Source organism: Ictalurus furcatus, chromosome 19 (genome assembly GCF_023375685.1).
Source record: "Ictalurus furcatus strain D&B chromosome 19, Billie_1.0, whole genome shotgun sequence".
In the NCBI taxonomy this organism is placed as follows: Eukaryota; Metazoa; Chordata; class Actinopteri; order Siluriformes; family Ictaluridae; genus Ictalurus; species Ictalurus furcatus.
This window is the reverse complement of record NC_071273.1, coordinates 21182468-21209131: the sequence shown is the minus strand read 5'-3', so window position 1 is coordinate 21209131 and position 26664 is coordinate 21182468. Positions and strand designations below refer to the sequence as shown.

Here is a 26664-nt window from a genome sequence, read left to right as displayed (position 1 = left end):
CAGACGATTCAGAATGCAGCAGCGCGCCTCGTCTTCAACCAGCCCGAGAGAACCCACGTCACACCCCTCTTCATCTCCCTCCACTGGCTTCCTGTAGCCGCCCGCATCAAATTCAAGGCCTTGATGCTCACCTACAAGACCTTGTCTGGAACAGCACCCCCCTACCTCGACTCTCTCCTGAAGGCTTACGTTCCCTCACGCAATCTGCGATCTGTTAACGACCGACACTTAGTAGTACCTACTCAGCGTGGCTCAAGGTCCCTTTCCAGAACCTTCACACTAACTGTCCCTCAGTGGTGGAATGAACTTCCAACTTCAATCCGGACCGCAGAATCTCCCACCATCTTCAAAAAACAGCTAAAGACCCACCTCTTCCGTGAACACCTATCCAACCCATAATAAAAAATTTAATTAAAAAAAAATAAAGAAATAAAATAAAACTTACTCTGGCACTTACACCTCTACTCTACTCTGCGCACTTTGCTTCTTCTGGAACTCAATTAAAAGATCTTGTACAGTAGCACTACTTGTACTGTTCTACGCTTGATATATCGCTTTGCTTGTATTTCCTCATTTGTAAGTCTCTTTGGATAAAAGCGTCTGCTAAATGAATAAATGTATAAATGAATAAATGTAATGTAATGTAAAGTGTCTGATTTTTTTTTTTTTTTTTTTAATGCAGTTCTTCTCCCTCAGATGATCAAGAACCAGGAAAAAAAAAAAAACGAACACTTCTCGACGAGTGCGTTTTCAAACTTAACACTGTAAAAGTTTGCTTTTTAAAATAAATAAATAAATAAATAAAAACTATTAAATGAATCATTTTATTAGTTTGCATGCTAATGAATATAGTTGAATTTTACTGCAAAGTACAAAAAGCTTTAAACAGGGATCGATTTTAAAACACGTGTCTGCTTTGATCTAAATTTGGTGAAACGAAACTGTGTCTTAAATCTTAAAACATTATTAGACAGAGCCTTACAAACGTCTTAAATCTTATAGTAAGTTATAAAAGAGAAAGTAGAATCCTAGTTACGCATTCTCAAGCTAATTAGGCGAGCCGTCACTAACTTTAGCTAGTTCTCTCAGCACATTTACAGAGTTAGCTGGGAATGCAGGAAGGAAGTCATGGGAACATGTGGGAGGACGTCGGGAACTCGTTCATTGCGTAGTGTTCCTAAATTTTTCATCATCGAACACTTTCAACATCCACGTCACCTGGACACGGCGACTTAATTCCAACCCAAATACAGAAGCTTGTTTTAGTCATTCAGAATCAGTCTGCGTAAGGATGTATAATTTCTCCATCATTTCAACTGCGATTAGATTACACTTTAAAATGTAATAAAAAAAAAAAACAATTTATGTAACTGATTTACAAAAATGTCCAGACCTGAAAAAAAAGGGGGAGTGGGGGGAGAAGAAGAAGAAAAAAAAACAAAACAAACTCATGAGCGTTTTAAACGATCAAAATGATCAGATTTCCATAAAAACGCACATACGGTCAAACCCCCCTGTATTCGCCGTTTCCGTTCCCGCGGGTTCACTCAACCACGGGCCGAGAAAAATAAACAGAAAACTCCAGAAATACGTTACTCGGAGTGACACGATGAAATCTCGTGTGCGACCCGGCCGTTAGTCACTTATTAGCCGCCTCGGTTATCAGATCAACTCTCATGGTATCGCAGTGCTTGTGTTTAAGTAACACTTATTTCGCTTAATAATGGCCCCGAAGCGCTATAGATGCTGGCAAATCATACGTGCCGAAGAGAAGTCGTAAAATGCTTCCTTTAAGTGATCATCACATCATCATCAGAAGAAGAACGAAGAAGAAGAAGAAGAAGAGTGAGTACTTTAGAAAGAGAGGGCGTGAGAACCCACTTTCACTTAACTTTTATTACTATAGTTGCTCTATTATTTTATTATTAGTTATTGTTGTTAATATTATTAATAATAATAATTTATCAATTATACTTCATCATAGATATGTACAGTATATATATATATATATATATATATATATATATATATATATATATATATATATTAGTGTTTGCTACTATCATTGGTTTCAGGCATCCGCTGGGGGTCTTGGAAACTATCCCCCGTGGATACACTGAAAATCTTCAACGCATCATGTGATAAAAGTTTGTAGTATCCGTCCCGTTACGAGTTTGACATGCTAAAGCGCAACACGGGGGGAGTTCAGTGAAAAAGAAACGTTAAGGAAATGACAGTAAATGAGAAACAGTATAAAGTTGTAGTGGTGAAATTCTCCCCGCCCCTCCTCCTCCTCCTCCTCCTCCTACTTCTCCTCCTACTTCTCCTCCTCCTCCTCCTCCTACTTTAAGAAATCAGGTGACTTTGCTATATAATCATATAATCTGGTGGGGAAAAGTAAACAATAAAAGAAAGAAAGGTTTCTCTCTCTTGGACCACATACACACCTCTAGATAATCCAGATAGGGCTTATAATACTCATCTCGAATATCATTTTTGGAGAAGAAAAAAAAAAAAAAAAAACACAAAGATTTTATAACAGGCTTTTATAACTCGCTCTCCTGTTAAAAAAACAAACAAACAAAAAAAAAAAACTCTCTATTAAAGTTCAGAGTGCAAAAATCATCATTAGAGTCAACACCAATGACGGAAGCACCAAACCGAGAAAATAATTTCCTCCTATTCGATTCTATAGCCTCGGCAAGGCCCTTTAAAGAACGAACACACACACACACACGCACACACACACACACACACACACACACACAAACCTAAGGACAAAGAGCAGAAATAAAGAACGAAATGCCGGACATGAAGATCTAAATGGAAGACAACATTAAGGAAAATATTGATTCTGTCCTTCCAAGCATGACATCATGGTCAATAAAGCGTCTACTTCGGCTTAATGCCGTTGCCTGGGCGATGGAACGGAGCACTTCGCCTCCGCCACCTCGACAACAACAACGTAAAACCAACAGGGTCGGCCTCTAAATTTGCTTTTACGGCCGACAGGAAATAAACTCGCCGTCAATACTAATTTCTGAGGCTCGGCGGCGGCGTGGACGAGACGAAAGAGCAAGCGCGTGAGAGGATGACGCAGGAAGTCGGCGTGTCGTGTCTGAGAGGATGTTATTTATTGCCCGCGTTAACACGGACGCTGTAAGAAGTAGAAGACTGCAGCGTTTTTACATCGGTTAGTGACTAAAAGGTCTAATCAGCAGAAATGCCTTCTAATACTTTCACTTTTTCTGCCTTAATTCCAAATTGGGTTTTTTTTCCCCCCCAAAATGTTCTCGTATTGTTAATTCTATACTCAGCCCTTCTCACGCTACACACTAAATCACTGTGTGTCTGCACTGTCGTTTCAAATGAAAGGGAAAATGTTCAACATCTCCTGATATAACGAGTGTGAGGCCCGGTTCTCACGTTCTCGGTCTCTTTAAAATGGCCAGTCATCCGTTGGAAATTTGGCTAAGAGTCTGTATGACCCTCAGAATAAAATTCCTTCCGCAGCCGATTATGAAAACCGAATTCAATATTCTGTAAAAGTCAAGCCAGCAATTTCCCGGGTCAGCGCCTAATAAGACTTCCTGAATTCATCCATTTCAACATGCACAAACGTGAACCCGTAACAGCTATAAAGACGGCGTATCGGTGTTGACCTTTATCGTCGCAGACTTCAAACCGTAACAGTGAGGTAATGTCAAACCAAAAATATATATTATATATATATACCCGAGCTTTCCAAAAGACATGTAATGCCCGGGAAGATCACGTAGCGTGTAACTGATCACAGATATAATGCTCCGTCTGTCATCAAACTCAACGTGCTATAAATAAAACACCACACGCTTTCAGATTCCGCTCAGAGTCCAGACCAATGAGAAGAGCTCCACTTTACCTACATACTTACTATGCATTCAGTGGATAAAAAAAAAAAAAGAAAAAAGTCTACGCTGAATCCGAGAGGGCTTTGGCTGGATGCGTGATGCGTCTTGGCCCAAATCTGCGGAAAACCTGTGGCAATTTTGAAAAAAAAAAAAAATCGCAAGCTCTGAATATTGCGACGTTTTGCTTGATTTTGCGAAATGGCGAAATCCTGGAAGGACTGATTAGGTAGTTACATGCATTTATACTGACTTCCGTTATTGTCATTTATCTGAGAAATACAGCCGGGGCACTTGATCATTTGACGTGTCGCGATTGCGGCGAGTACTTCCAATTTAAGAAAGGCTTACTGAAACCTGTCCAGTTTTGAGTGCGCCTGTTCCCACTGTAGCCTCAGATTCCTGTTCATGGCTGGCAGCGCTACTCTTCTGCTGTTACAGCTCTCCTGCCTTAAGGTCCCATGTGTCCGGAGATGCTTTTCTGCTCACCGTGGCCGTTAAGAGGCGGTCAATCGAGTTTCCGTAACCTTCGGACCATTCTACTCCGAACTCTCTCGTCGACGAGGTCGTGTTTTTCGTTTTCCGCACCAATCTGTATAACCTTTAGAGCGTTTCAGACTTGTGCGTGGAAATCCAAGGAGATTTCCTGAAATACTCAAACGACCAGTCCGTCCGGCACCGACTAAGTCACAGAGATCACACTCGCACTCTAACGTTTGAGGAGAACGTTAACGGAGACTCCGGACCTGTATTTTGCGCTTGACTGGCTGGACGAGCAGACGTACAGCACAGGTGTTCCTATTAAACTGGACAGTCCGTGTATAGCAGCACGATCTTTCTTGACTGGTCAAACTTTGAATTAGAGAGCCCTGGTGGAAGTGGAAGTTAATTGATCTCACCATCAGAAAGGAGGAAATTACACCCGGGCTGAGTCGCTCTCCAATGATTAATAGATTTGGGGGGGGGGGGGGGGGGCGGTAGAAGAAGTGCAATGGAGAACGGAAAAGAGGTGAAGGAGTCCAGGGAGATTACAGCTACATCTGTGTCCCAATTTGACCAGCGCTAAGATATAACGTTTTAATCTGTGTAAAGGTGATCTGTCTCTGTCGTCCCGTTCGAAAGTCCAAATTGCATTTAAACTCCGGATATAATACGCGCAAAACTTCTACGAGGAAGAAAAGTCAGTGAAGTAAAACTATATTTAGCGTTTAGTCCGAGCACATCATAATCATAATGCATTTTTCTCTCTCACTCGTGTGTGTGTGTGTGTGTACACATTTACCACTGATTGATCTCGTATTGCTTCTTGCTCCTCTCCTCTTCCAGACCTTTCTGCACTTCTTCAGTGATCTTCCGTCTCAGCTCTGAGTCATCCGCTGCAGTGAGGAGAGGACAAAAGAAACAGCTGTTTGTGAGCACAAAGGGACAAGGGCGGTAAATAAATCTGATTTGGAAATATGCGACCGTGGTTATGGCAACTGTGAGAAAAGAAAAAACACGCCGTAGTGTAGTTCGGCTCGAGGCGACGGAACAGCCTCGCACTGACGACCGCGCTGCCATTAAAACCTCATTACGCTTACACTTCTTTCACAACACACAAACACACACCATGAACTCTCTCGACGTCTCACATGTCTGCTAGGCTGCAAACATATACCTCGATTTCGCCTGGTGAAAGCATTCATGACGGGGGGGGGTTTATTTTTTTTATTAAGTTCAAGAGAGAAATAGAGAGAGGGAATGAGCTCTCAGTTAATAGCTGCTATAACATAAGTAAGAACAGGAACTCACTTTAGACCGATATTAAAACGTGACGGTAAATGGATAAAAATTTTATGTTTAAAATGTAAAATTTATAATAATGTGTACAGTAACAACTTCAAGATCTCTATAAGTATTAAAATAAATGATAAGTTTGTTGTTGTTTGTTTTATTTTTTTTTTTAAATTATTGTTGCTATGGAGAAGCCATGTAAGGAAATGTTTATTGAACACACTTCTTGGAAGGAGTCTCCAGTGTCGGTGCTCGTACGTAACAGTCGTTATAGCTTCCCACACACGGGAAGGTCTTGAGGTTTGCGCGTTCCAATTTCTCGGTCAGATGGCAAGCTGCAGTTTTTACTCCCACATCTTGTCTGTATTTAGCGGCCAGTAAACCACATCTGGTGCTCAAAATTTAAGAAAAAGGCACAACACAGAATACATGTTAAACAAAGATAGTACAGCTGTCTGAATGAGTATTACAGTAGAATGCGTACGTTTTGGCTAGCAACGACTCGCATCAGAACTTCAGCTAAAAGCTGAACAAGCCACGCCCACAAACGACAACGTGTGGTTTAATGGGGGATAAACACGGGTAGGAAGTTAAGCTGTACTAGCCGTTTGCAATTCCAGATAGTTCCACCCTAATCATCACCCAGAAAACCCTAGACTTGACTATAGTACAGCTAAAGGGAGTTGACCTCGGTAAATTTCATAGCAGAAAAACACCAAAATGTATAAACCAGGGGTGTCCGATCTTATACAGAGAGGGCCGGTGTGGGTTTTCATTCCAACCAAGCAGAAGCCACACCTGAGTCTATTGAAAGCCAAGATCGACTGATTAAACAGGTGGAGTCAGGCGTGGCTCCTGCTTGGTTGGCGCGAAACCCCGCACCCACACCGGCCCTTTCCGGATAAGATCGGACACCCCTGGTATAAAGTGTCCCGCTATAATAAACACTCCGTGTGTTCCATCGGCTCAAAACGACACAAAGTTGTTATGACGTCATTTATATCAGTAACACAGCGTCAACCAGTGCAGCAAACTGCAGGCAAATCTTCAGAAATAAACAGGTCCATGATTTTAATAATTCATGAGTGCAGCAACAGATGGAGATTTAATCTGTTTGGAAAAACAAAACATGAAGAAAAAAAAAATAGGTTCAGAAACACCATCAAAAAAGATCGAAAGAAGAAGAAAAAAAAGACAAAGCACCAGATGGAGAGCTGAGAAAAGTAACTCTTCTCAAATGTGCTCCTGATGGCTCAACGCATAACACTTCGCCCCAATTCCAGGCACGTCCAGAAAAAGAGATTAGTCGGTGAGAATGCGAGAGACAGAGACATACTGTGACACTTTTGACACTTATTACTGCTACAAAGTCATGGTCGAGTCAGCACCCTTCTAATATAAACCCGAGGAACAGCTAATGGAGGCTGAGGAAAGACAGGAGAGAGAGAGAAACGCCTCCAGTGTCAGCGTTTTCACGCTGCAATACTCTACACATCACCTGTTGTTTTCTCCCCTTATGAGCTCTCAGAGGTGTTGAGCTTCAGTCTCGCAATAAATCACATCAGGGTCATGTTTTCTGAGAGAACATTGGGTTTTTCTGTACGACTACAACACTGACTTCAAACCCAATTCATAATAATAATAATAAAGAAACATTAATTACAACCTAAAGCTGATCTGTTTTACTGTCTGGTTCAGATGTCCTTTTGAAATCACTACACCTTCTGACCAATCAGATTCAAGCATTCAACAACACTGCGATATATATATATATATATATATATATATATATATATATATATATATATATATATATATATATATATATATATATATATATAGAGAGAGAGAGAGAGAGAGAGAGAGATATTTATATATATATATATATATATATATTTATTTATTTATATATGTGTGTGTGTATATATATATATGTATATATATATCACACATACACACACACACACACACACACACACACACACGCGCGCAAGCACACACAAAAACCCCAATTCCAAAACAGTTGGGACGCCGTGTAAAATGTAAATAAAAACAGAATGCAATGATTTGCAAATCTCATAAACCCGTACGTTATTCACAATAGAACTTAGAAAACATAACAGATGTTTAAACTGAGGAAACGTACCATCTAAAGGAAAAAACAAGGTCATTTTGAATTTGATGGCTGCAACACATCTCAAAAAAGTTAAAGACAGGGGCAACAAAAGGCTGGAAAAGTAAGTGTTCCTACAAATCTGGATGTTTAATGAAACTGCAAGTGTCAAAATTACCGTCAGTCCTGCCTTTAGTATTATGTTCAACCTCTCTTTGCCAACAGCACCGAGTCTATAACGTTTGATGTGAATAAAGATACCGAGCACGCAATCTGAGATCGTTCTTCAATACACAATCATTCCAGATCATCTACTGGGGGTTGTCTTGGATTGGAACTGGGATGGCCATGTCAAATACTTGATTCTGTAGTCATTGAAGCATTAACCGCAGTATGAGCCGCGATTACCAAATCGCCAGGAGACGACGTCCGATGTGATCTTAGAGAAAAGGATGAGGCGCATTTTAAACTTTGCAAAGCGATTAACGTAACCTGATACACATTTATCCGTCGGTGTTCAACAGACGTCTACGTACTTTTAAACCTTTCAGTCACTCTCCCGCTCATTTACACTCCTGTTTCTCATTATAAATTTAATCTCCAGACTTAAAAGAAAGCCGAGAGGTGGACAGAGAAAGGAGGAGATTTATAAAAAAAAAAAAAAAAATTTTAAAAACCCTTCTGGATCGTCTAATTCTGCACCATCTCAGAGCTTTGAGGAGTCCTCTGTAGGTCAGACGCATTTCCAGAATGACATTAGCAGTCCAGGGCTCTATGTCACTCCTGCGACATGTAAATGTTAAAAGATTAAAAACTCATCATCTTTTGATATTTCCTCTCTCCATGTCTCGCTCGCATCGGCATTAAAGGAAACCTGCGGAGTAGCTCTCGGGCGAGGAGATAATAGACAGAGGCAAATTGCGCTTCTCATCAGAAGTTTCATTAACCTCAGGACCTGAGCGGAGGGAGGGGTAATCTGGAACATTACCGCTTCCTCACGCTCCGGCTTAAACGAGTCGGAACACCTTCCCACCTGCATAAAGAAGCTTCCAGGCATATAAAAAAAAATAATAAATAAATAAAAAAGAAAAAGTGCCCAGACCTTCTTAGCTTTTCTCTCCTCCCTCTATACAGCTCCCTTTTCCTCTCCGAGTGCTAACTTTAAACAAGAAATGTTCTGCACATCCTATTCACCCTACATCTATGTACTGGTCATGCATGAAAACAGGGGAATGCAGAGATACAAAATAGTTGTGTTTATCTGCATGTTGCATACAAGTTTAGACTCTTAACAAGCAGCTAATCTGCATGCAAGCGTTTTCGCTAAATCTTTTGTAATCTGTAATTTCGTCTCACACCCAGTTTCTGCAGCTACAAGTCAAAATTCTGTAAAAGAAACCTTATTCGGTTTACGTCGGGGTTATTCTTTTGTTTAGCAGCGTTTTTAAACGATCTGATGGAACTTTCATTCGGACCGGGTATCGATCGGTTTATCCAACGATGATGGTTTTATGTTGGGACTGAGATGTCGGTAAGATCACAGCAAGCGCGACGTGGTAAAATGTCAGGAAGTTGTTCATTTGGCGGGCATGAAAAGTGGGCGGGAAAAGCAACGCTAAAAGGTTGAGCAACAAAGAAACATGGTGACCATGTATGTTGCTAGTCATGGTTCCTAAACTAGACCGTGTTTTTGCTGCAAACAGGCAGCAGCTACCGCAAAAGGGGTTTTGCCTGCATTTCCCTGAGGATTTGATCATTTTTTTTTAAATTTCATCAGAAATGCATCTGATCTGTGGTCGTAGGAGTGGTTTTACATCTGTACCTGTACCTAGCTACGTAGTGTGTGCTTCCACACTGCACGAGCCAGGTGATGCCATGGCAATACCAGAGTAACCATTGAAGTCCTTTCGATTCTAGTGAAGCCATGGTCACAGCAGGGACGCTGACGAGATGTTAAGGAAACCAGGAAGATACCGGGGAAACCAGGAAGATACCGGGGAAACCGAAAGAAGGCAAATTCAGGGAAACCACTGCCATAACAGGGAAACCATCAAGTCAAGTCAATCTTTATTTATAGAGCACATGTGAAACAACCGAAGTTGACCCAAGTGCTTTACAAATCAAATCAACCAAATAAGCCAGAACAGAGTTATGTTTAAATATATATTATTATTATTATTATTATATAAATAGATACCTTTAAATACAGCATTACGTATTTACCCGTTTCAACTTGTTAAAATACCTATACAAAAGCTAAAAAAATAAAAATACGTTTTCAACGAAGATTCAAAAGTGGCTACTGAAGAAGCTGACCTCACATGCAAAGGGAGACTGTTCCAGAGTTTAGGACCTACCGCTGAAAAGGCACGGTCGTCTATGGCTTTATAACAACAACAACGAGGAACTCTCGAAAGAAACTGATGGCCACATCGGCAAAACCACGGCGATAACCGCGGAAACCATAAACCATAGTGATAACCCGGAGACCAAAAACTATAGCAATACCACGGAAACGCAAACCATGGCAATAACCAGAGAAAGCAGAAAAGTCTGCATAGAAGTAGCGATCCATCAGACAAGTCGAAAAATTCAAAAACCATACTGAAGCGCATCAAATCTAGACTTCTTTCCTGAGCTCCCTGAAAGAAAGACACAAATGCTCTTACCGAAATATATATATATATATATTTTTAAAAACCTTTGCATAACAGATTCCTAATTTGGGCTGTTGTAATTATCTGAATGAACTGGGTTTGCAATCTGGGCTAATGAGAAAACCGTATGAACTGATGATGCAGGTGACACCATCTGCTGATTAGGACATAAGCACACCGATTAAACAATGACGAGACACAATATGGCGTTTTAATGTGCAGTTCAGATACGGTGTGCGGGGATTATTTCATTACAGGGCTGCACAAGTGTCTTTAATGCAGTTTTCTGACTCCCTCCTGAACCTGCGAGTGATCTTGAAAAAAAAAGAAAAGAAAAAAGGTAATTAGCGCATAATGGTGAGAGGTGCACTGGCTCGGTGTATGAATATTTATGGTGAAGCAGAAAGCGGTAGGAGGATCAACCTCGGCTGCCGTCTAATCAGCTCACCCGGCAACTCCTGCCTTGATTTCGAAACAGGCCCGGTCTCACAGAGACTGGCACTCATGGGCACACATAATCAATTCGCCTCATTTAGGTCATGACCTCTGGATATTAAGCAGGCAGCCGGAGAAGTGCGACACAGACAGGGAAAATGTCACCTGCCTGATGTTTACCTTTTCTTTTCTTTTTTTAAACAGTTCCACCTTTATCCTCACTCAGTCATCTTTTTATTTTTATTTTTATTCACTGATCTGAAATGAAAACTCGAGACAATGTCTGTTCAAAACTGACAGCTTTAATACATGCTTTAAGGCAGCCTATATGAATGAAATGATACACCGGTCTCTTCTGACGCATCACACATCCAAAATGAAAGATCTGTCAACTTTAAGCAGACGAGAAGAGAGTAAAATAAAGCGAGACAGCCAGAGAGAGAGAGAGAGAGACACAGTTATGAGACGGCTGGTAACAAATCGAGAGAGAGAGAGAGTGTGTGAGCGTCTCTGTGGCTAAGCTCATTAAGCTGATCTGTGTCTCGTTAACAGGAAGCCGTCTCATTATGTTTGATGTGGTCAGGTGACTTGCACGCCGAGCGAGAACTGGTCCCATTTCTCATCTCTTGCACTTGGGAGACTGTGGATAAAAGCCGTAGTAGTTTTTTTTTTTTTTTTTTTGCACCATTTTCACACATGCAGCACATGGTGGTTTGGGATAATGATGTGGAAAGGAGAATGTAGAAGAAAAGAAAGAAGAAGAAGAAAAAAAAAAAAAAACCACCATCATGCTGGTCGCTTGCAAAATTCTCACTCCTTTTTATCAGAAGAGTCTATTAGTTACTGCCCGAAACTTTTCTTCGTAATATGTCATTTGGACATGCATTACAAACCTAACATATCTGTTCAGTTGCGATGTGGCGGGGGCGGCGGGGGGGCCTCAGCTTCATCTGCTGCTACTGTGAAGCAACTGTTTGACGCCGTACAACATCGCTTCATCTTCACGCGTTCGCTGAGAGAAGGCTAACGGTTAAGAGGTGCCAATTTGGCCAATAGTTGCTGCAAGAATTGTATAAATCGACCAATCGGTGTGCGAGAAGGCGGGAATTACATAGAGGTGTTAAAGCAATGCAAACATGCGCACACATGATGCGGTATTACACCATAAGCACATCATAATGAAACTGAAGCCGAACCCCGGACATCTTCTCACATTTAGAAATCTTTTTTAAAAGGTCTGAAAAAGAGGACGTTCGGTCTCCATAAAAAAATTTTGCACCATTTGCATTTGTTTGCACCAATATCTGTGTTAACATCTGAGAGAAATGTTGTATTTAATTAATCACATTATATTTTTCATTTGTGCCAGTTGAGATACTATAGCATTATATTAAATAACCAAATTTTATGAGAATTACTATAAATCATTAAAATATATATATTATATTGTAAGTATACTGAACAGATGACCTGAACAAAAACTATTTTTGAACAGCCCAAATAACACAAACTAATCACGCTGATTTGGTTAAGTGACGTCATTCTATATTTAAACACTGGTAGAAACACAACACTGATTTATACTTTATTTAAAAAGAAAAAAAAGCAAAAACAATTCTCCAAAACTCCCAATACCGAGCAAGCACAGCGTCAGTGGATAAAAAGTCTTCCCCTTATCGCTCTCAGAAGCACAAACACATCCATATGTATGATACAAAACCATGACTCACGAGGTGATCTAAACCGCACTGCTCTCAGGTCTTTCGAGCTCATTAATTCAGAGTGCTTTCAACACCGCTAACTGTCTCGCAAATAACCGCGCTGTCATAAAGTTCACTTTCTGAAGATAATGATGATGTGGTAATCATCATTGTTATACATTATTCACTGTCTCGATCTTTCGTCATCACACGTTAATCCTCGGACTGGAACTCCTCGGGACCGAGTGACAGAAACAAGTCTGGATAAATATCTTTAACATATGTACACCTATGTTAAACACCTATGTACAACTAAGTTAAAGATTATTTTGTACAGTGGGCCTCATGTATTAATCTTTTAGTAAAGCATGTAAAGGTGTTTTTTTTGTTGTTGTTTTTTTTAACCAAACATAAAATTCCCACCAGTTTTCCAAACGTTTCCCCTGATTATCTTGGCACTCATTTGCCCATGTTGACGAATGCCAGTCAGCTGAAAATTATCCAGCTTCTTCACAGCACAGCTGATCTATATTTAGTAACAAAACTCCATAAACGGTAAAGCTCACAGAGGGCTGAAAACAACAAAACGACAACTAACCGGTGCAAGAGCGCCTCCTAAGGGTGACGTCGCTAAACCTTCCAGTAATGCAGCTCAGCCATAGCAGCGAGTTGGCTACCATAAGCACACGCTAATGCCTCCTCCGTTTGGCTTTTATAATAAAGGTGGCTCTACTTTTATCGGGAATTATTTTGTCTAAAGTTACGGATCTCGTTTGGATCCTGTTCTTTCAAGGTCATTAATATGAAATGACTGGGTACCACAAAAGTTCCACTAAATTGGGGTGTGTAAAATGAAATAAATAAGTGATTTAACGTAACCTTTTGATCACTAGTTAATCGAACAATAAATCGGAAGTCTCCTCACATGTATATTTCAGGAGATCTCGTAGGATAGGGACATTTTTTCCCCCAAACTAACTGGATTTTCATGAATAACACATTCCTTGTGAAGCAAATACTCTTATGAATGAGTTACGAATATATTTCTTCACATCCAGTGTGATAAATGAGGCCCAGTGTGTGCACTTATACCACGTTCTGAGGATAAATATTCATTATTTGAAAACCGCCATTACCATGTGGTTTATTCAGTCTGCGTTATTTAGAAGAACAAATTCTTGGAAAAAATCGTGGCAGTGTTAGGGAATTCTATGTCGTAATTCAACATAGGAAAAACTTGACAATCGTATCATAATATCACCCAGCTCTCCTCGACTGTATACTAAAATTCTATGATTTCTCTCAACATGACAGATTTCTGATGTTCCAGGTGGAAATTTAAACCCACAATTTTTTTTTTTTTACGTTTCCTGTGTATTTGTATAAATAATTCCTTAATTTGTACTATAAATTGGTTACTGTTTCTCCGACAGGTGAATAATCATAACATTAAACTGTTACAATTATTCTTCACAGTTTATTTATTTATTTATTTTTACATTATATCGTCACCCAGTTTAATTTTAGCCTCGAAGGCCCCGCCCACAGCTCATAGAGCATGTGATATCTTTTGAACACTTTTCTGGCCACAAGCTTCAGCAACTTTTCAATGACATGAAATGTCATGAGCTTTACTGAGAAATAATACCCGGATTTTAAAAACTTTTAAATAGAACTTATTTATACGGCATTGTTTGAATCAGCTGGCGGTGAGTAAACAACAAAATCTCACGCATCTGTCTCCAGGCAACAGAATAAAGTCTGTGGTTGTACGCCTGCCGTGCCAGTCAAACTGTCATTCTTATAGAAATACATACGAACATTTAATCTGCCCGATCATCTTGATTATTAATTATACTCACCGTGAATGTGTGTACTGCGACAGTACCTGTAATTCCCCGTGTTGTTTTTTTTTTTTATTATTTGGAGCATTAAAGAGCACCGTCGTGTGTTAGCTCTCATAGCGAGGACCCAGTGTGAACACCTGAGAAGGAACGTCACGCAGAGCGAACTCAGCACAAGCTCGTAATTCAATACAACACACATTTTCTGAACGCAGCTGCGTATAAAGAGGGGCAAAACACTACTTATTAAACAGGTGTTCTAACAGAAAGCCTATCAGCTTTAATTAGCTAATTATAAGCAACATGAAAGTGTGTTAATTAATTTAAGATGGCTGACTGCCGAGTCGAGGTAAAAAGACAAAAACACGAGCGTTGCTTTGTCCACATAGGAACATGGCTTCAGTCGATATTCCAGAGGGTTTAAAAATAAAATAAATAAATAAATAGGACACCGAGCAGTACTCTTAGACTCGGGGTTAAGACAACAAATCATTATGGTGAGCAGCATTCCATATAATTTGCATAATGCCACCCACATGGCGCCGGGAAGTCCCGAGGCAGCACGCTGTGGGGGAAATAAATAAATAAATCAACCCCAAACACCACAGAATATACTGCAAACGCACCCAAAGTTTAGTCTCTGCCTCAGTTGCTCTTCTGCACACTTTTCTGGCCACGGGCTTCAGATATTCGAAGGTTATAATCTCTCTCTTCACGTACGCTCGTCCGTGCACCGGTGTTCAGTGGGAAACGCTACGGAGTGGAAACGAGTGGAAGCGTTACATCATCACAGTGTGAATCGTTCGGCTTAGACACCGTTTCCCCTAGAAAGCTGAAGACGTCGTGACTTTTAAACGTCAACGTTTAAAATCAGGCGGCTTGAAGAGAGTTTATTTGTTAATGCTACATCATTTCATTTCCTCACACTGTTTTTAAAAAAAAAAATTTATAAATTATTGTGATGCAAGACCAATACAGACAGAAAAGAAATAGCATAGAGCACGGCCGGAGAATGAAACGGGGGGACGTCTCTCAGCGCTTCTCAGCAAACAAAACAGCTCCGAATAATTCGTTATAATAACTTCAACTCGCATTTAAAATAAGTTCTACTTACGTCAACTTATACTTAATACAAGTAAAAAGTTATACCTTTCCTGTTGGAGTCATAGAATGGAACAGAATTGTTTCTTATGAATTCAGAATGTACTTATTAAAATAACTCACACTTGTGTCAAATCAGACCCAAAATAACACACGCTTGCGTCAAATCAGACCAAAAACAACTCACTTGCGTCAAATTGTACTTAAATTAGTTATACATGTCAAATTATAGTTAAATTACGTCATACTTGCATCAACTTACAGTTCATTTAAGTAAAGTTATGCCTTTCCTGTTGGAGTAAATTTTTTCTTTCGGTACAATGGAACGGAATTGTTTATGAATTCACTATTTACGAATTGGTTCGTGGACTAACTTTCAGCTAGCTATATTTTTTAAGGTCACCCGTTAGGCTTTTGCAGTATAACAAATGTATCTTTCCTACACAATCCTACACCATCACACCGTCCACAGACATTTACTCTGATTATATTACATTAACAATACTGCAGGTTTTCCCCTTAACGTTGTAAATGAACTACATTTAAATGGCATGAAATTTGACTCTGTATTTAGTTGTTTGTTAGTTTTTTTTTTAAATCTTGTTTCTTTTGTGTTTACTTTTATACTTTTATATCATGACCACAACTGTGTGAAGAAAACCGCGGAATTTCTACAAATTAAAAAAATCGTCACGCAAGTCATCACAAAAGATAGTAACACTACGAATCTTTCGAATCCCCTAAAAAAGGTTCCTCGGCCAGTTCGCTGGCTTCCTCTCCGTGATACGGCGAGTTACAGTACAGAAACGTGCTGCTGCGGTGATGTCCAAGTGGTTTACGTGTAAATCTATTGACGCTCAACAGCGTCGCTCCATGGATTTATGTAAGGTTTTACTTTTTTGTGTTTTTTTTTAAAAAATCTGTTCCAGAGGATTAAATCGCTAATTAAGATTCTTTTAACGCTTAAATCGCTAGCAGGGAAAAATCAATATTGTTCAAGCTAAATTGTTAAATTATAATTTGGGACAAGGAGACTAATGCTGCATGCTTCAAATGGAGTCGGAGTAAAATTCAAAAGCCTTGAATCACGTAATAGAGGGCAATTTCCCATGACACCGTGAAATTCCATGTCATTTTCAGATGAGGCCACAGCAAAACCTGCACCCATGTCTCAGCCAAAGCACTAGTATTTTACTTAGACACTAATACATCATAATAATAATAATAATAATACTAATACTAATAATTATATAGAGCTCAGACAACTCTTAACTAAGACATACAGCATTTATGACAGAGAAACCACGCTTTTACAACATGAAGTAAACAACATGCATTCCTAACAAACACCTTGGAGTCGGAGCAAGTTTAAATGGTGGTCCTAATTACCTCCACCATCAATTCATTAACACAAGCAAGAACGAATAGTTTCATTAGCGGTCTAGTGATGGCTATAAATCATAATATGAGGAAGCTGAGCCGGTGCTCAATTTCCCAAAGAGCAGCTGAACTTTACAATGAGGAAAATAAAGCACATTAGTCTGTACGGTAATCTAATCTTTGAAAATCCATAGCGTAAATGGTCCTGAATTTGTCCCGTACATATTAGGAACGATGGCTATCTGGGTTAAAAAAAAATAATAATAATCATTAAAAAAAAAAATACATCATGCTCTCTAGCCCCGAGCTATAGTAAGAGTTTTTTTTTCTTCCTGATTTCATTTTAATAACGAGACAGAATACAACCTTGTAGCATTAAGACTAAACCGCCATCTTACAATCTCTAAATCTGCACTGTGACAGCTCTCACGTACGCCAGCGTAAATCTACGTTAATAGCCATAGATAGAACGATACGTTAATATTGCGTAGCATAAAACCTCCACTTATTCTAATGTACAACACCTAAAAACACTAAATAAATCAGACATGGGGGCGGTACGACGTTCTGTCTCATTATAATATTCAAATTAGGCTTGTGTGATATTGATCCCCCCCCCCCGGCTTGCTTATGATGTACCTTTTTTTTTTTAAATGACAATAAATGACTTAAACATCCAGAACCTAAACCTTAAAAAAAGAGAAATGAGCCTTTACATTGAGCACTTCCGGTTTATGGAGCTTGAAGGACAGTGTACTGATATTATCGCTACGTATTCGGGAACGTCAGATGCAGGCATAGCCGTGCTGCGTCTTTACTCTACTCTGGATTTCTGCTGAGAACATGTGACGTTAGGAAAAAGGTTACCGTGTGGAAAAGGGGAGTCGGAGGAATTCAGCACAAGACCACACCCACAACATCTTCAGATCAATAGATGGAACTGGCTTTCGTTGTAAAAGCTCTTTTTTTTTTCGGTTTGTCCTTCCGGTGTTTGAAAATACTCTCCATGGAGATGCGGAGAAAGAGGCGGAGCTTCCAGGCGGCTCAAGTTAATATCGGAGCGCTCAAAAACACCTACGCGCCCGTCAGTCGTTCCAGACTTACACGTCGATCGGTTCATCGTGGAGAAGACGACGACGACGACTGCTCTTTCGCCGTATTTTTGCGTGATATCTCGTACTAGCGTACTCCGATGTCGGAGTAAACGTCACATGGATGTCACCGTGATGTATCATCGTGTAGAGATGATTAAATTGTTACATCATCACACAAAAAGTCTAACTCAAATATACTTCAGAATTAATGAATATATATTTGGTTAAGCACCAGGTTAAGGGTCAATAATGTGGTGCGATCAACTATCACGTTGTACTGCAATTAAAAACGTCCCTCCCATAAAGTAACATCGAAAACAAAAAGAAACAACAAACAAAAATACTAAACGCTTTACTGAAGGTCAGCTTGGTGAAAAACCTGAACGGACGTGTAGGAGTGGAAATCTCATCAGATGAATGAAATTTTATGTTTTTTAGAATCTGTCGGTTGGTACAAATATTTTCCATGCTGTATTTATTTACTGAAGCAGCGAAGGATGAAAGGCAGAGCACGGTTTAAAAATATACATGTGAATGTAAATGGATGTAGCGTGAAATCTGCGAAATCAAGGTACTTGATTTGTGTTCATTGTAGATTTTATAAAGTCCTGACACACACCTCGAGCTTGTACACCATGATGGCGCAGCTCTCCGCAGCAATACATCCTCCGACGTGGCTTTTCTTTCCCACACAGACGCCGGTATTCGCGCACTCGGGCCTCGAATGCTTAACCCGGACAATCGAACCCCCGTAAACATCCACTTTCAACTTGAACCTCGGACGGATGTTTTTATGGACTACAAGACACAAGTCGTTTAAAGTAACATCAAATGCAGCTTACTTCTAATGCGACACACTCTCAACCTTTTCCTGCGTTTATTTTCAAATCATGTCCAGATTCTTTAGAGGTTTTAGATTACTGAAAATTGTGCAACATGTACATTTTTACTTAATTAAAAGTGAACACGCTGTCCCAATCAAAAAGGGTTCAATCGAATATAAAAATTCTAGATAAAGGATGTATTCGATCAGATCCTGTAACAAACATAGAAAAGAAAAAAGGAAAAAATAATAATAATTAAAAAAAAATAAAGATCGGCACTGGATTTGGAAAAGATTTTTTGTAATATAGTTTTTTTTTGTTAGGACTGATTTCATTAGTTTATTACTATACTACACTTATTATATTTGCAATGTACATGATTTCTGTGTGAAATATTTTATATAAATAAGAACATAAATAAAAATAAGTAAATAAATAAATAAAAGCTAAGGTTTTACGTATGTTTTTGCTGTCCGGTTTCCTTGTATTTTCTTTTCCTGCATGAAATGCTTCAAGAAAAAAAAAAAAAAAAAATTCAAACATTTTAATACTTTTTAAACAAATAAAACGGATGGTTGGATGATGGACCAGCATGGCGTCATGTCTAGTTGAAACATTATACCTGAAAATAAAATGATAAACCTGTGTTGCGTTTGCGATTGTGCGATATCCGTAAGAGCCGAGTATTTCTGTGAATTTTTGAAACAAAAAGATTCAACAATAAAGACAATTCTTCACAGCTTTCTTTGCGCATATTTACCAAGAGTGCCGATATTAATGGAGGGCGCTGTAAGTGTGGACACCGTGCATGAAAGGATTAAATAAAAGTTTTCATCCTAATAAGAAAACTCGTCTCCTACCTACAAACACGGGAACGAGTCCAAGTTTAGCATCGGCACTTTCATCAGACATAATTAATACAGAATTTATAACACGCCTCGTTATTACCGGCGATAATTCCAGCTTCAGAGTAGTTCTCGGGTTTATTATTCCACAAACACTTCTTAAAGCTCGGAAAGCTTTACTTACCTTGAAAAATACTGTTCCGAGGTACTAACGAACTATCTTGTGCCGTACATTCCCATTAAGCAAGAGTCGGTTTTTCCGATTTCATTCTGCTGCATTTAAAACACATCTTCATTTTCTGTTTTATGGAACAGGTTTCCCTCAGAACTCAGGAAATAACATCTAAAGTGGTTTTCACATGACGGTTCTTTAGCAAGATTCTGGTAAAATAATAAACATTTGGAAAATACGCACTTGCATTCTGCCCAGCGATGTAATGTTTACTTTCTTTATTTTATTTTACTTTGTTTCATGTTTTATTGTTAAGGACCACAGTGCAAATAATCTCTGTAGCTTTAAGCCACGTTCACGTATACAAGGATTTCATCGCTGCATGTCAACAGTCGCTGTAATATGAAGTCGCTAGTAAGTGTTCCTACTACCGGTTGCCATAGTAACATTTATCAATCTGAGGCGAAAGTGCGAGCGCCGGACTGTCTGGGCATGGCGGATCACGTGCGCGCTACGGTCTTCGCTCTTATTCGAAGGCGCTGTACCAAGTTACCCCAACTTTGCATAAACTTCAACTGAGTCGCGTCACTCGACACGCCCACACCGAATCACCGACGGTCGCCGTCACTCGTGTCGCCGGCTCTCGTCGAAAACGAACGGTCTCCGGTCGCTTTCTTGCTGCGGGTCGTTGTATACGTGAACGTACCTTTACTGTGTATTTATCCTCAAAAGACTTTAAAACCTTTTTTCAGAGCGCGTTATTACTCCAGTTCTGTAAATCTTTACAGTGGCATGTGGTTAGTTACAGAATTAAATTTAAAAAAAAGTGTTGCTACTAGTCTACTGTAAACCACAATGGTTTAACGAAAACCACGGTAATGAAACTCAATCAGCAAATGACGCCTTCGACAGCAACAGTAAATAAATCTGTAACACTACGTTCACATGGACGGCAGTAATCTAATTATTGACCTTATTCTGAATGAGACAGTATTCTGATTAAGGTGTTTACATGAGTCGCTTTTAGAATACTCCGTTCATGTTCCTGTTTTACATGCTATAAAACATAGACCGATTAACGTCACACGTCGTTACGTCCCCGCGCCACGCCGTCCGACGTTCCCTCCAGAATTTCACGTATCGATATACAGTTGGTATACACGATATACACGTATCGCATATATACATTGCGATATACACGTATCGCAATTTTACAAAAGCTTCAAGTGCGGTTGATTATTTGTCGTGATATACGTGCAAATAGACGACTGCTAGAAGCCGTGGGCTGCGTCCCAAACCGCGTACTTGCCTACTATACTGTAGCTGAAATAAGTGTATTTCATCTATCAAAACAGGTAAGTACACGGTTTCGGACGCAGCCGTGCTCTCGTTTGGCGTCAGAGGGTTGAACACTGCCGTGTGTGTGTGTACGTGTCCTGTCGCAAAATGAGTCACACGACGTTAATAGTGCGTTTAAGGTGTGTACGTCTATAACATGTCCTGCCTTCTTGCTTTCTATTGGCTCACACGACTAAAAGTGCGTCCCAAATCGCATACTTATGGCCTATTCTACGCCATTTTGTAGTATAAATGAAAAAGTGCGAGTAGTGCAATTCAAGTACCCGGATGATGCACTTATTCAACCCAGAAAACGAAGTGTGGAATGTCGCCCACGTCACACACCCTACGGTCACAACTTTGCTTACGTAGCAAAAAAAAAGACAAGAGGCTACCAGGTGCTGTTGTTGGATGTGAAACTTTTTCCAAGATGGCCGACGATACAAAACGGTCACGTCCTACGTCCTTTCCCCTTCGGTGAACGTGCTAATCTCAGCTGGGTCAATTTTACTCAGGTTCGGTCTTAGCTCCTCTGTGAGAACATGTTTGAACCCCGAAATGAGAAAGACTAATACTGTATGTCCTAACAGACGTCACAGGGGGACACGAGAGAAAGGCGTAAGCGCATACGTAAGAACTTCTGAAAAGTGAGGAAGACATGAGGAAACACGTGTGTGTGTGTGCGTTTGTGTCGTAGTTTAATTGTAGCTCACCTGTTGGAGGTGGATTCAGAGGAGGAAGCAGCGAGGGAGAAGAAGAAGAAGCAGCAGGCTCAGCCGGGGGGGTAGCGGGGTCAGTCGGTGTGGAAGAGGGGGCGGTTATTTCCACACATGGAGGAGGAGGAGAAGGTTTGTGAGAGAGGGGAGCAGAGGGAACAGGGTCAGGAAGGGGAGTTGCAAGAGGAGGAGGAGAAGACTCAAAAGCACGTAGAAGGAGTGGAGGAGAAGGAGGAGGGGTTAATAAAGAGGCAGGGTCTACAGCTTCAGCTAAGGGAGATAACGAAGACAAGGCACCAGGTTTAGCAGGAGTGACACACTCAGCAGCATCAGCAGGAGCAGCAGGTGGAGCGATAAACTCACCTGCAGGTACTGAGGCAGGAGGTGGTGGTCCGGGGGGGTCGAACGCAGGACGGATCGGCGCCAAGTCGGGCACAGGTTCCACTTTGGCCTGAGGTTGAGGCAAAGATCCGAATTGTGGTTTAGAGGGCTCTCGCATACGATTGATGACATTCTCAGAGAGCTGGACGGAGAAAGAAGAAGAAAAAAAAAAGCAGATGGATGTTGAAACAGGATAATACGATCAGTACCATGATACATTTCATCGCAATCTGGTTTTCTAAGAGTATTCTCTAATGTTAATGCTTTCTAAGTTACGTAAATACATAAATAAAGCCAGTATCCAGTTTCATAGATTCCTGCAAGTGCTGTGCTGCCACGCTGTAACTCAATGTTAAAACATAATAATATCAGTGCATCCTGGAGCAACAGAACAACATTCCATCCAGATAAAACACCAATAATACCAATGTGTGGGAATTATTCAGCATCTCACTGAGAAAGACTTTTATAGATTTCTTTCTTTATTTTATGTAACATTTCTGGTGCGATTACCGAACTGATGATATGGCTTTAAAAATACATAAATAAATTGGGGAGAATAAATAAATAAATAAAGGTTTAAAGACAAACGTGTGAGAGAAACGTGTTTATTTTCCGCTTCGAAACAAAACCTGGTCTAACGGTCTTATTTATATAAATATATAAATAAGTCACTAATCACCAAGTGCTGTTAAGGGCTCGTCGTTCTGTCATGATTGTCACTTATCCAGAGATTTATTAAGAAATTTCACGTAGCTAGACCTAGCTTGACAAATCATTTGAGATGAATAGCCCCGATCCACATCTCCAGCTGTTATCTGAAAACGGTAGCGAGGGTACGACATCTGGCTTATAAGATCCAGATTTAGAACAAAGCTGTGAAGATGAACAGGCACAGACTAGCCAAGCGATCCATTACAGTCAGAAGTTATAACGGAGAAATAAAGAAAAACTGATCGTAGGACGTCTTGCTGGCGTAAATTACGTTTCTTACACGTCGGCTTGTTGGTTTCCTTCAAAAGTCTTCAAGCATCGTGAGAGGATTTTTTTTCTGTCCTGTAGTTTAATAATTAAGGAAATATTTGCCTGGCAGTTGATCTGAAAATATTCCAAGAGCACAAATAAACATCAAGATCCTGAAGATCAAACACCAGCCTCATGACTCATCTTTATTGAATTTCTGACGATAAACAAATTCAGGACAGACCGATCCAGTAGTTATTAACACGTCCGGTGCTATGTGTTAAGCAGAGCCACTTTATTTAAAGACCAACACCGCTGCCAAATGCAGAGGACACGGATGTACACCACAAGCGTATTCCATTTCACCTTGGATAAGGGTAAATATACCCACAGGCCGCACGGGTACGCGCGCTCCCACAGGCCGCACGGGTACGCTCGCTCCCACAGGCCGCACGGGTACGCGCGCTCCCACAGGCCGCACGGGTACGCTCGCGCCCACAGGCCGCACGGGTACGCGCGCTCCCACAGGCCGCACGGGTACGCGCGCTCCCACAGGCCGCACGGGTACGCGCGCTCCCACAGGCCGCACGGGTACGCGCGCTCCCACAGGCCGCACGGGTACGCTCGCGCCCACAGGCCGCACGGGTACGCGCGCTCCCACAGGCCGCACGGGTACGCGCGCTCCCACAGGCCGCACGGGTACGCTCGCTCCCACAGGCCGCACGGGTACGCGCGCTCCCACAGGCCGCACGGGTACGCGCGCTCCCACAGGTAAGTAAAGAAGCAAATAAGTCAGTAAATAAGTATGTAAATAAATAAATAGGAAGGTAAATAAGTAAGCAAATAAGTAAATAAGAAAGTAAATAAATAAATAAATAAATAAGTTAGTAAATAAGTAATTAAATAAATATGTAGGTAAATAAGTAAATAAATAAGTAGGTAGATAAGTTAGTAAATAAGTATTTAAATAAATAGGTAGGTAGGTAAATAAGTAAATAAATAAATAAATAAATAAATAGGTAAATAATTTAGTAAATGAGTAATTAAATAAATATGTAGGTAAATAAGTAAATAAATAAGTAGGTAGGTAAATAAGTTAGTAAATAAGTAATTAAATAAATAGGTAGGTAGGTAAATAAGTTAGTAAATAAGTAATTAAATAAATAGGTAGGTAGGTAAATAAGTAAATAAATAAATAAATAGGTAGGTAAATAATTTAGTAAATGAGTAATTAAATAAATAGGTAGGTAAATAAGTAAATAAATAAGCAGGTAGGTAAATAAGTTAGTAAATAAGTAATTAAATAAATAGGTAGGTAGGTAAATAAGTAAATAGATAGATAAATAAGTAAACAAATAAGTCAGTAAGTCAATAAATAAGTAAGAAAATAAGTAAATAAGCGAGAAAGAAATGACTTGGACAGCTGATGCACAAACTGTTGCTCCTGTCTTGTGCGCGTGCGTCCACTAATATTTGGGTAGTTAGCTTATAGCTTAGCTAAAGTGACCGCCAAGCCGGAGGGTTTCACTTTTAAGAACTTCGAGATTTAAAAACACACTTCTGCGTGTAGTGAGCGCTTCATTAAGCCGGATTCCCCTGGTTTCCCCCGGACTGACTGACTGACTGACTGAGTGAGAGGTGTTTGTGCTCGGCTTGTTGCCCGTCACTCACCCGGACGCCCTTCACCACCGTCACGTTCTCGTTCTCATCGGTCTCAAAAGACACGCGGCGCGTGCTGTTACTGCCTCCCATTTCCGACCGTTATATACACACACACACACACACACTGTCAATTCATGGATGTGAAATAAAGCAGAACTGTAGAAGTTCACTCAGTCTAAAGTTTCATATTTTTTCTGCTGCACGCTTTCCACTCTGACTCTGACACACACACCTACTTCCGCCTTGACGCGGTCCTCAAGTAGCCAATCAGGATGCTCGGTGCCGATTGCTCTGTAAATCGCTACTTCCGGGAAATCCGTGTGTGATATGGAGTGTAGATCGGGTGTTCTGCGACCGCAGTGACGTACTGCAATTGGATGATAAAGTCAGCAATGTGCTGCACTAGACTAGTAGTGCACACGCAATATACACTCGCCGGACACTTTATTAGGAACACCATACTAATCCTCCTTTTTCTCTCAAACCTCTCAACCTGAGGTCTTCATGGCATGGCCTCCACAAGGTGTTTTTCTTTTCACATTCTGCTCCATCACATGACTGCTGAACTGTTGATACAAGGCAAGCTGGGTCCATGTATACAGTACATGCTGCTGATGCCCAATTGGTGGCTCACTGGTTGAAGACTCATGGGTTCAAGCCACAGCACCACCACTCTGCTACTGTTGAGGCCCTGAACTCTCTCTGGTCTGTATAACTCTGAACTCTGTCTGCTCAAGAGATGCTGTATCATAGCTGACTCTGTGCTCTGACCTAATCGTCCTATATATACATATATAAATCTTTCAACAGTGTACTGGCCCTTTAATTCAGCTCGAGCAGTGCGGCAAAAAAATTATTTCCACTCGACGCCGAAACTCCCGCTTCACTGCTGCAGGGTCCGGTGTCAGATCTTATCAGTGCAGAGATTACAGAGATTACACACTGCAGTTTTGTCATCATTCCACACAAGAGACATCTTCTTTACACACAGCAGGAAATCTGTGTTTTCCCGCCCTCTTTTGATTGACAGGATATAATCCACCCTGATCATCGGATGTTTTTAAAGATTAAACACATTAGAGATGTGATAGAAATGCACAAAGGCTATTTTTCACACTATAGTTTAAAAACGTCCCCTTGCCTAATTATATAATTGTAATGGTGCAATGGTGTTCCTAATAAAGTGGCCAGTGAATGTATATTTGATATATTTTGATATGGTACCTATATTTTGGGACTATTTACTTTGGTACAGTTGAGTACCAAAAGTTTGCACACGGTGTATATATATATATATATATACGGTGCAGTGAGGAGAGATAAATATTCAGACCCTTTTGCTTGTGTTATTTCCAGTGCGTATATCCACTTCCAATGTCTTCTGACTTTGTACTTTGTGCAAGCATGGACGAAAAGGAATGGATCTACAACTACACACTACTCACTGCACTGTAGCCTTGAAAAAATCGCAGAGGTTTCCAAAATCTCATGAATCTGATTCTTTGTGTGTTCGGTGCTGATGCTGACAAGATTGAGGCACGAACGGGCAAAAGTATGTGGACAGCTAGGTACACATACTTTTATACGATATATCGATCCTGACATGCATGAAAAATTGGGCAAATTTCCCCATGCGTCTGCCTCCACTACACAAACTAGGGTTGTGTCTCAAATCGCGTACTTATGTAGTTATTCTAGACCGTTGTTGTGTACTAAATCTAACCGGGTTTCCTGTTACAGTTAGTGTTTGAATTTTATAAACCTCTCGTGTAGCTTTCA

General features: G+C 40.4%; 1 protein-coding gene across 2 annotated transcripts in view; it reads right to left on the bottom strand.

Annotated features, from left to right (window-relative positions):
• Positions 1 to 25138, bottom strand: part of chchd3a (coiled-coil-helix-coiled-coil-helix domain containing 3a) — an 89703-nt gene extending 64565 nt beyond the window's left edge. The window contains exons 1-4 of one of the 2 annotated variants that reach the window (XM_053649803.1): positions 24895 to 25138; positions 22243 to 22402; positions 21877 to 22149; positions 5170 to 5263 (exon numbers count right to left, since the gene is read on the bottom strand). In XM_053649803.1, the coding sequence (XP_053505778.1) occupies positions 5170 to 5263; positions 21877 to 22149; positions 22243 to 22402; positions 24895 to 24975 (608 nt within the window). In that variant the 5' untranslated portion in view covers positions 24976 to 25138. The remainder of the gene's footprint in view (positions 1 to 5169; positions 5264 to 21876; positions 22150 to 22242; positions 22403 to 24894) is intronic. The other variant, XM_053649804.1, reaches the window with a different exon arrangement.
• Positions 25139 to 26664: the final 1526 nt, after the last annotated feature.